The 11089-nt window shown below is 38.6% G+C and overlaps 1 protein-coding gene across 1 annotated transcript in view; it reads left to right on the forward strand.

Annotated features, from left to right (window-relative positions):
* LOC108572105 (pikachurin) overlaps nt 1-4815 on the forward strand; it is a 272858-nt gene extending 268043 nt beyond the window's left edge. Inside the window, exons 11-14 of the mRNA XM_017934297.1 lie at nt 1292-1575; nt 2177-2422; nt 2561-2664; nt 4384-4815. Of these exons, the coding sequence (XP_017789786.1) occupies nt 1292-1575; nt 2177-2422; nt 2561-2664; nt 4384-4532 (783 nt within the window). The 3' untranslated portion in view covers nt 4533-4815. The remainder of the gene's footprint in view (nt 1-1291; nt 1576-2176; nt 2423-2560; nt 2665-4383) is intronic.
* Nucleotides 4816-11089: the final 6274 nt, after the last annotated feature.

Consider the following 11089-nt stretch of genomic DNA (forward strand, 5'->3'; position numbering starts at 1 on the left):
ATCCAGCCCGGTGCAGCTTGCGCTTTTATTACATTCGCCCAGCTCCCCTTTATCGCGAAAGAACTATCGCCTACTTATAAATTCGCGAATATTCCTCCGGTAACTGCAATTGCCACCTGGGAACTAGAACGCAACAAAGTGCGATCGTGCGACTCGCGAACGTCGTTCTAATACCGCTGAAATTAGCAATAATTGCGTAACTAGTCTTCCAATTGGAAAATTTTAATAGTAGTACATAATAATAGTATTGCCAATGTGTGCAATTATGAAATTGCCTTAACTGAGAAACGTAATTAGTTATCGCGACGCTGTTTGACGTTAATAATGACGTATGTAACTCGGAATATAAATTTTACAGAAAGAGCAGATTAAAATTTGACCGATAGTTGAAAAATGAAATTAAACAATAAAAATACTCTACCCGTAGAGTCCATTTGTGCGAAAAATAGAAGCAAATAAGAGGAAATTGTTGTTGAGCAAGTAGTACAACCAGGAATTCTGTTGGCCTAGTAGTATAAATAGTAGTTTGGTCAGACCACTCGATCAATGCTGGTTGAATCTGTAAGTCGACGAGTAGTATGATCGCTGACATGGTCAGGCAAGTAGTACAAGTTAAAGTCTCGTCGGGAAAGTGGAATAGGCAGGAGGTTAATCAGGCAAGTAGTATAGGTCAACGTATATTGCTTGTCGTAGCTCTTTAATTTTGAATCACATCGTGTGGACATGAAAAACCTAGCTTATAGACGATTGCTGTTGAATTTTTGAACAAATGGAGAAAGTAGGTAGTCCTTCTTGATGGACTTCACTATTAACAACACAAACAACTATAAAATATTTATATCTCGAAAGCTTAATCCCCTTTACTTCTTTGACAAAGCAAAAAGAAAAGAAACTGTCAATTAAAATTGCATTAATCGTACCGTAATTTGAAGGAGACAACTCGCTTAACTTTCTTCTCAGCTCGAAATCAGACAAACCTTTACTCAATTTTCACGACGACGCGAAAGTAGATTAAATTCCCAAAGAAATTAAAATGCTAATTAAATTAAACATTTTTCCATTGTTGGCGCACCCGATTCATTTGTCAAAATTAATGAAAATTACTCCGTTGTTGGTATTTTAGTCTGAACGAGACAGACCACTTAACTTTCTTTCATGCTGAAAATCGTCGTTACGATCATAATCGAGGAGAGACTCGTAGTACAGAGTAATCCAGCGACGTAGAGATAATTTATCGCGACGAGCTGTCGCGAGTGTTAATCCTCATTAACAAAGCGATTACGTTGTACAGATTGGAATTCTCGCCGAGGCGCTGGGTGGAGTGAACGTCGGGAATTGCGGCCACGCGTGTGAGGCAAGACCCTGCGGAGACGCGGAATGTCGCCCTCTTCGAGATCGGTTCACGTGTCGCTGTCGTCCTGGCATGCCGCATCCGTGTCCAGCGCCGGACGACAACACTATTCTCGATGGATCCGCGGCGAAGCAGAACGTTGGCACGCAATTCGAGAGATCCGTGCCCAGTTTTTCCGGAAGCGAGAGCTATCTTCATTACAACGACGCGGACACGATGAGGAGGTAGGAAAACATTGTGCAATTCTCTGCAGATTTTCTTCTTCCAGGATTGTACCAGGTGTTATTTGATCAAATGTTATCCAACGCATATCGAAATATGGAAATAAAGAGGCGAAGAACTCTCTCTAATTTAAAAAAATATTTAAATAAGAAAGACTGCACTTTCGGAATCATGAATTAACATTAATTTGAAGCAGCTGCTCGGCAACTATTTCAGTATGAAAAAAAAATGAAAAAATTATGCAACCGAAATGTAATTAAAGTCGTGCAATTTTTCAAGTCCTCGAGTTTGGTCAAGGTGAATCATCCTGTATGAAATGTTAAAACATACCCTAAATATCTTCTACTTTACTAATTAGCATTCTCGTTTATGATTCTCATAAAATTCCCTCCGTTCTCCGACAATTTTTATTACCCCAATTATATTACTACTTCCACGAAGTATGTACTCCAATTTCCACGGAGATAGAAATAGAAACGAACAGAAGCATTTCATTCCGTACCAATGAAATCTCAACCTTCCTTCGTCCCAGAGATCCTACATCTTCACGTGCAAAAGACCCTCCTCTGTCCTTCTGAACGCATCTAAATCCGCCTGTTCCAGGATAATAAGCTACAGGGTGGACATCAACATGAGATTCCGAGCGAGCAGCAGTAGCGGATTGCTGCTGTGGAGCGGACGACAAGCGGATCCGCAAGAACAAAGAGACGAGAACGACGATTTTCTTGCACTCGGTTTGGACCGTGGTTACCTGACTTTAGCTTACAATCTTGGCTCCGGGGAAGCCGTTCTACGATACAATTTAACGAGACTGGACGATGATCTATGGCACCGTGTACGAGCAGTCAGGTAACACCGTTAGAAAATCCCATCTTTCTCTTCTCCCCCTATCCTGTGTAACGATGTGTATCGACGGAGTTTGTTAATTCGATGAAAACTTCGTAATCGAGTTCTCCAACCTTCTGAAATTGACGGATCTTTCTTTAGAAACGAACAGTGGGCGTCGCTGGTTGTCGACAGCGGCACAGGAGTATCCGCATCGTCGCCTGGACAGCTCAGACAGCTGAACACCGACACGGGTCTTTATGTCGGTGAGTGAAATATTTCCGTGAAAACACGTATGCGTGTGATACTGTTGAAACGAGATATACATGGAAAAAGTTCCCGATGATTTGCATAGATATAGCAATATTGCGAGAATGATAGGATTTAGTTGTTGAGAGAGTGTTTCGATCGGAGAGATAGCGGTGCGAATGAGAAGAGTGCTTGGATTGATGAGATAGACGTGTGATAGGATTTTTTGTGCGAATGTTTCGGCCTGGAGCGAAAGCTGCGTGAACGAAGGATAGTTTAGTTAGAGAGATAGAGAGACGTGCAAAGAGTTTGTCATAGAGCGAGAGCTAATAGAGAGAGAAAATACACTTCTTATCACTTCTTTTTCTCTAAAAACAAGTTACACATAAGTGTCGACACTTCTTTTCAAGCATCCTGTATTTATTTTGAAATTTTCGTTTCTTAATTTCAAGATTCTAGGTTAAAGATTGAAACATGGTAGACAATTTTTTGACCGTTCTTTGGAAGAAACTGTCGCATAAAAAAGCAAACGAAGCGTACGTAAGTGACTTCAACGTGGAGTAATTTTGTTTGTTTAAAGGCCTTTAATTGTGATTTCGAATTTCTTCTCTCGAAGTCGCAAGATGTATTGTATTTTTGCGACTGGTTCGGGAAACAAAGTTTCAAACATGAATTTTCTACGAAGCTATGAGAAGTAGCGCGTTTTATTTTTCTCTTCCATTAATCTTCGGCGAGAAAATCTGCAGCTGTTTGTTGGAGAAGTATATAATTGTAGCGCTTAAAATATTCACAGTTGGAAAATAACAGCGTATATCTATCAAAAAGTTTATAGGAAGAACGGTTTATAGTATGGGTCGCGTTTCCGTGTGAAAATCATAAGTATCGAAGATTAACTGCTCGCAAGTTGCAGTAGCAGAACCAACTTGTACAATCGCGTTTAACTGCCCTTGAGTTATTACCAAAATTACCAAGTGGGTCATCCTCGGAAGCGCGTTACGAATTCTCGCCAACTTCCGCTAAGCTGTTGAACTCGTAAAGAAACAGCTTGATACATCGCCGCACTCTCAGAAAATTTATGGAAGCGCATCTTAACTTGTCGAACACTCCCTGTTTACTTTCCTCCGTTAAATGAATTGCCAGATTCGAAGATAATTGTATCGTGGGAAATTTGACGAGCTTTACGGCCCCTCGATTTTTTATCAATTTGCCAAGTTACTGATAACGTTAGAAAATTTTTAATTCCATTTTATAAATTGCACGAAGATCAAGTATGAAGACGGGAGGATGGAATGATTTCTCGTGCAAAAGGAAAGTGTGTAAATATTAGTAATTGGACATAATTTCGATTAATTTTCATTAGGTCATCCCATGAGTTCCTGTCGAATTTTATAATTTAGACGAATATTCCCAACGAAGCATTAAATTTCTTAAAAAGAAACGTAAGCACCATTTTTTCCATTTTTCTTTTTCGGCAAGACCATTATGTCGTGAATTTTCATTAAAATATTTTTCGCTTTCGGCACGAATTTACAGGATGACCTAATATTACTTAAATGGTACACCTAATACAAGGTGTATCATAATATGAGGACACAACTTCAGCGATGAATTCCAGTAGTCAGACAAGACAAACGTATTATTGTATGTTCACCACAGAAGTTACGTGCACATATTACGGTACACCGTGTATAGTGTCTGAATATTTAAGAGTAACAGTACGCACCTTATGTCCACAGGTGGTGCACCGGACATCGTGAGGACAACAGGAGGCAGGTACACGAAGGGGATCGTCGGCTGTGTCAGCGACCTGGTCCTCGACTCAGACTTCTCAGTGGCGTTGTCGTCACCGGAACAAGCTACCAACACGCACTCGTGCATCCCCTGAAAGACATCCGTGCCGTCCGACGTTAGATGGTTAGGTCCACGTGGACCATCGCTAGGATTATGAAAATGCATCACGATGAATAACGCTGGCCAAGCCAGAGTTCGGCGACGTTGCACCAGCGTTCAAGGTGACCACCACTGGCCGCCTTGGGAACGCCTTGAACGCTGATCACGTATCGACGTGAACGATTTATACACACCGATCACCACGGTTCATCATTTTTGTACAGATTCATCAACGACGAACCAGAAGAAGAAGACAAGGTAAACGAAAAGGAGAGAAAACGAGCAAAAAAAAAGTGGAAAAAAAATGAAAATACCCAGAAAAAATAATAAGTAAATAAACGAAGGAAGAAAGACTACGTTGTGTAAGATCGTCGATTAGTAGACAAAGCTTACTGTAAATATTAACGAAAACGAAAAAAACGAAAAAAAAAAAAAACAAGGTATTCGGAGAAATCTGTCAGTCGCCTCATGATCTATATCTCCGTTCGGTGACAACTTCCTGTCTGCACACACACCTTCGTGTCTCGTGGACTAGTAACAGTCCTCGATCTCGACAGAGTATATCGAGAGCTTCGATATTTCGACGATCAAAGAGAATGGATATATTTCTAGCTTTTTGTCCTCACCTGTGGATGTTGCGTTTCGTTTGCGTGTTTCATGCACAAAAAGAAAAAAAAACAACAACACACACACATGCTGTATCCAGAACGCGAAATCGAACGATAATCATCATCGTCGGTCTACCCTATTGTCACACGAATTGTCGTCGAATGTCTCTCCCCCCGATTTCTCAGTTCCTGCGAATCGTCGTTCCTATCGCGCGTTTGGACGGAAGTTGTTACGTGAGGAATGTGTGTCTAGTCACAGCCACGACTCTGTCTCGGGCCGGATTAAGAACTTGATAGAGCGCGTCTTCGAAGACGGCTTTCGGCCTAATAACAATTAAAATAACGTAGAAGAAGAAGAAGAAGAAGAAAAGGATGAAAAAATGAAGAGATGATGAAGAGGATGAAGAAGAAGAAACGCAGAAGAGCACAACCCCTCCGCGTCAATTTTTTATTAAGCACTCCGACCGGATGTCACGCGAAATCTTTAATTACGAGGCATTGTCAGTTTCGATCCAAGCGATAGGAAAATAAAGAGAGAAAGATAAATCGGACACGCTCGAACCGATATCGAGGCACCTTAAATACGTCCATACCACTTCACGCGACACTTCTTAGATTTATCCTCTAAGATTTCTCACTAATTTCTTTCGGTGGTCACGCCGGTCATCGTTCTGTAGCCAATCACTTTGTTTCTCGTTCGAGCGAGCACGCCTCGAACACTCGGTAGAAGAGAGGATTAGATACAGAACAGAATTGTTAAATCAATTACGAAAGGTACAAGAAGGACCAAAAGCAATGAACACCTATTACGATGATGCAAAAGTAGCTTGAATTCCTAGGAGAGAATTTCAAGTACTGTGCACGAAGGATTAGAAGAAGTATTTTTCCATTGTTAACGGCGCATTCTCGTTCATTTGTCGAAAATTGATAACATCGTGACTAATTATGTCACCGATACACGATGATCTACGATATGTGAAATATTTTTCAAAAAATAAAAAAAGGATGTACACAATGGTGAGATGTAGCTATTAGCAATGGAGGGAGGCACGAGTATTTTTTTCTTTGAATGTACGGTTGTTAACTTTCCGAAATTCTCGTTACTTTTGCGTCCGCTCGATATGCACGCGAGATGAAGAGGATCAGCGGCGGCGCGCGTACAGAGAGAATCTGCGCGCTAAAAACGCGTTTACGTAAGGTACTTCCGCAGCTGGCAGTGTGCACGCTCCTCGACGTTTCCGCTTAAAAAGCACCGAGCTGCAAGCACGTTCTAACGGTTAAATATCTGTATAAAAATGTAGCGACTTAATTACGAAGATGTCCCCGCATATTTTCTTAATTCGATAAGACTTTTTCAGGCGAACCTGAACGAACGGATCTGAGGTACACGTTTTAACCACTTCGACATGACGTTTCGTTATTTAAAATATTAGAAAATAACAAAACAAAATCATCGAACATGTATGTACAATATTGGTAGGTTTATAAAAGAATTCTATAAAAAAAAAGTGATTCTACAAGGGGGAATTGAAATCGGAATAAACGTTGACCCTGTTTTCAATTTCGTTATCGCAAAGGGACCAGCCATTTTCCGACACTAAACATTTCGAAGAAGGTTGTTGCCCTATCGATAACCCGCATAACTCCACGGGTTAAAGCAGTCATCCGTATCGAAAACCTGGTCCGGCAATCCTATCAACCGATTCGATATCCCCTTGTATTACACGAAGGTTCTAAAGCAGTAGTAAAAACTTTTCGACCCTTGCGTTTTACGCGAATCGATTTGACATACCGTGCAACAGTTCCACCCGCCGAAACCGAACTTTATTCCCACGAACATGTTACAACGTTCCCTTTTGCGAATTCAACGAGAGCTTATACGACGTAGTTGAAATTGTAATAACATCGAAAGTGATGTCGAACGGGTTAAAAGAATGGAACCGGTCGGAATCAATCAGCCAGGTCAATACGTATACACGTCATATCTTAACGAGAACGCGGAAGCAGAAAATGAAGGGTGGACATTAGGTAGGGGTATTATATATGGATGTACACTTTGATTTCTCCGTTTTGCACGGGAATGATTTGAACGATCGAACTCGAACACATCATAAAAGCAATCGGCTGTAGTCAATTTTGTACGAATGTTATTTTCTTGAAATTATATAATGAAGAGAAAGAGACGATGGGAAGAAGATGAAAGAAAGAAATATCAAAGATGAATGGTAGTTACGTAGAGAAGTATAATATATAATAATAAACGATTATTCGTGAAGTCTAGCGATGTAAAAGTGACGCACGAGGTGAAGAAAATATTTTAGCCTGTCCCCCCACCGGGGACACTATTTTATTCATGTTTTCTACTTACTTAAATTAACTACTTTAAATTCCTATCGTTTCTCTGCACAATTTTTAACAACGTCGATGTGTGTGTGTGTATCAATCTAACGAACGACTCTCCGAGCTTTGTAATACACTTGTATAAAAAAAATTTCCATGGAGTTTCGTTCATGCGACGTCGCGGAGAGAAACGCGAAGCGTTTTGTACAAAAAAAAGTCTCGCGACGATGTGTAGGCTTTTTTTCGTCGCGTGTTAGAAACTGCATTCTCTCTCTCTCTCTCTCTCTCTCTCTCCACGCGTTTACTTTTCAACGTCGTGCGCTTCAGTTTTCGTCCTGTATTCACGCTTGAAACAAGGTTCCTGGACAATTTTTGCTGTTAGCATGTAGACGAGCGTATATTTCATTTATCGTTAAGATCATTATTGTTCTTTTTTTTTTTTTTTGTCATTTTAAAACTCTCTCTCCTCGTTCGAACGTCGTGCGCGTTTAAGGTTGATTTTTTTTTGTTTTAGCAGAGTTAGACGATTGAGGCAATCACTTACTTTTATGAGCAACTCTCTCGAAACGTTTTACTTGTATCGATACATTGTGGCACATTAGACAATTCTATTTATTGTACGTTGCGTGGACACGTCAGATTGTTTCATAATGCTTGATACTTACGTACCAACGAATTAAGTTTTAAACTGTATTAAATATATTCAAACTTATTATTATTGTTTTTAAATGAACGTTGAAACAGAATCTGTTTGATTATAAAGGAGAAAGAGGTTATATATCTTCTAATGTCTGTGAAACAATCTGACGATGGAACCAGAAAAGTTTATTGTGAACGGTGTTTTCTTCGAAATATTTATATAGTCAACGTTAGTGAATTACTTAAATGACTTTATCTAACTTACGAATCTTTGCCTTCTCATCTGACGAATTCTCGTTGATCCTTTTAAAGGATCACGGAAAGAAAAGTAAAAAATGTTTCTCCGTAGTATTCGTTTTACTTTTATACTATCATCTGTCGCAAGTTTCATTTATCGAAGGGAATTATATTTAAATTTGTGAAATAAGAATGCGTTGTAATGTGAACTCTGTTTAAATAACTTTCACGATGAAACATCGAAATTGTTCCTCTCTTTCTTTGTCTCGTTTGAAAAACATTTCGAAGGAAAAGCGTGTATTTGTTTCTACGATAAAAAGAAAAGCAAAAAAAATATGCATATACGTTGTGAAACGACCATACGATGGTTGTAATTCAACAGGTCGTACAAAATGCCTGATAATTTCACGAGGATTAGTATCCGAATAAGGCTGAAGCGAAATCGTACATACATCGTACTGAATTTTGAATGTAAGAAAATTAAGAATCGCTGGATATCACACCTCAGACAAAGCGAGAAGAAAAAAAGGACGCTATTATTATGTCCGTCTGCAAAGTCTATTAGAAGAGTCTATCCTGTCAACCTATTCTTGCGACCCATGTGGATCTCCTCGAATATATATGTATATACATATATGTAAGTGTGTGTATGCATGTATGTATGCATATAGAATGGTCGAAAATGATTTTTTTTTTTTCATATTTCGATGCTGCAAACGAAAGGAAAAGAGACATGAAATGAGAAAAGAAGAAACGAAAAAAAAAAAACGAGCACACATCACAAACGAGACGATATCGATGATATAAAAAAAAAAAAATAAATAACGCGAACGATTCTCTCGCTAATCTCAACTTCAGATTAAATTACTATTCGTGTAGATCAAGTTCAATGATGATTAATCGTGCGAAGGAGCTTATCGAATCTGAAGGTGTCTACGCAATTGCGCACAGAGAATCACTTCATTAGAATCGTGCTATCGAAACACTTGTGTAATTATAAGTTTCAAATCACACGTTTGTTTTCCCAACGATGTATTTTTTCCGGGAAGAAGAGACAAACTTTTGTCCCGTTAACTTTACTAGCGAAATGTGTAAATTACCTTCGAAAAACATATCTCTCGTCGTGAAACTTTCTAATGATTCGTGGTTGTTTGAAATTTTTATCATGGAATTAAAAAGGTTTCTCTGTAAGAGAAAAATCATCCGTTTCTGTGAAAAAGTTCAATTTCATTATTTCTCATCGTCGCTTAGTTAATGTTCTTTTTTTTTCTTTTTTTAGTAAGATGAAACATCGATGAAAATACCACAGTTTTACTGAAAGTTTACAGATGTGCTTGTGTTCACCAAGTTATTTTGCCCAAATTAATTTACCGAGTTGTGAAAAAAAAGCTTCTACTCTAAGTTAATCTACTTGTAACATCTAATGCCGCGCGATGCAATAATTTAACGAATTGTGTATGTATATGTTGGATCACGCAGTGGTATAAATTCATAATGAGCAAATGTGTGTGTCTCAGCCCATGTTGTCGAAGCATCAATAAAAAAGAGATTTTGTAAATCAGAGATTTACTTTCCTCTTCTGACCTTTCCGTTTTCTATTTTTTTTTTTTTTTTTTTTTGCAAGATCAAATATTACAAAAGATCTTGCGAATATCTATTTAGTTGAACTTTTTACCTACTCTGGATGATACCACGAGTAAGGCAAGAAAAGAAGTAGGGCTAAACAAGGATAGCATCAGAGCAATGAGTTAGACAAGGAAAGATATAGGGTTAGACAAGGATAAAAAAATTTTCAGATCGAGAGTAACGCCATCTCGTGTTTGGATCCACGAAACGACCACTCGTTACGCGGGTCACAGAATGTGAACAGAGGTATTAGACAAGGAAAGCACTAGTGTGCGACAAGGACGGAGAGATAAACGTTTCCTATTGGCTGGCGGGCTCCTAAGCTCCACCTCCCACAGGCTAAATCAGCAGGCCAGGCAAAAATCATTAATAACTCGATAATTAGGATGATTCTGTGAACTTTTAGACTTAAAGAATAAAGCATGGACCTTCAGCAACTTTCTCATATAAATTTTAATGTTCTAGCACCTCTCAATAATTAGTTATTAACAATTTTAGTACGTGATGTCGGGACGATACCGCATACCGTCAAGTATCTTTTCGGTTTTTCAATAATTTCATAGCTTTCTACTAAATTCCCATGCATGTATCTATATGCGTTTGAAAGGCAACTCCTTTAGCTAAATTCTTTTATAACTTTTATTAAAATATACGGTTTAGTTTAGGAGTTATTGAACATTATACGAGAGCGTCTCTTATTCATCGTACACGAGTATAATCGACGTTATAAAGAATTGCTAATATCTAAAAAACCACGCCACTGACGGTTACCAAACAAATTGTAGAATATAAAAAAAAGTCCATTCTACATTCTACATGCTCTAAAGTGCAAAATTAATCATGCGTTTTCGTGAAAATGACGAAAATCCGTTAGACTTAAATGCGACGAGTGTAGTACTCATCCAATAATATTTAATAACTCATTATTTACGATGAATTTGTGAACTTTTAGAATTGAAGAAAGAAGTGCTGACCTTTAGCAACTTTCCATATAATTTTTATTGTTCTGGACCCTCTCAGTAATTAGTTATTAACTATTTTAGTACGTGATGTCGGGACGATACCGCAAACCGTTAAATATCTTTTCGGTTTTTCAATAATT

The sequence above is a fragment of the Habropoda laboriosa genome, unplaced genomic scaffold (assembly GCF_001263275.1).
Source record: "Habropoda laboriosa isolate 0110345459 unplaced genomic scaffold, ASM126327v1 scaffold110, whole genome shotgun sequence".
Taxonomy (NCBI): domain Eukaryota; kingdom Metazoa; phylum Arthropoda; class Insecta; order Hymenoptera; family Apidae; genus Habropoda; species Habropoda laboriosa.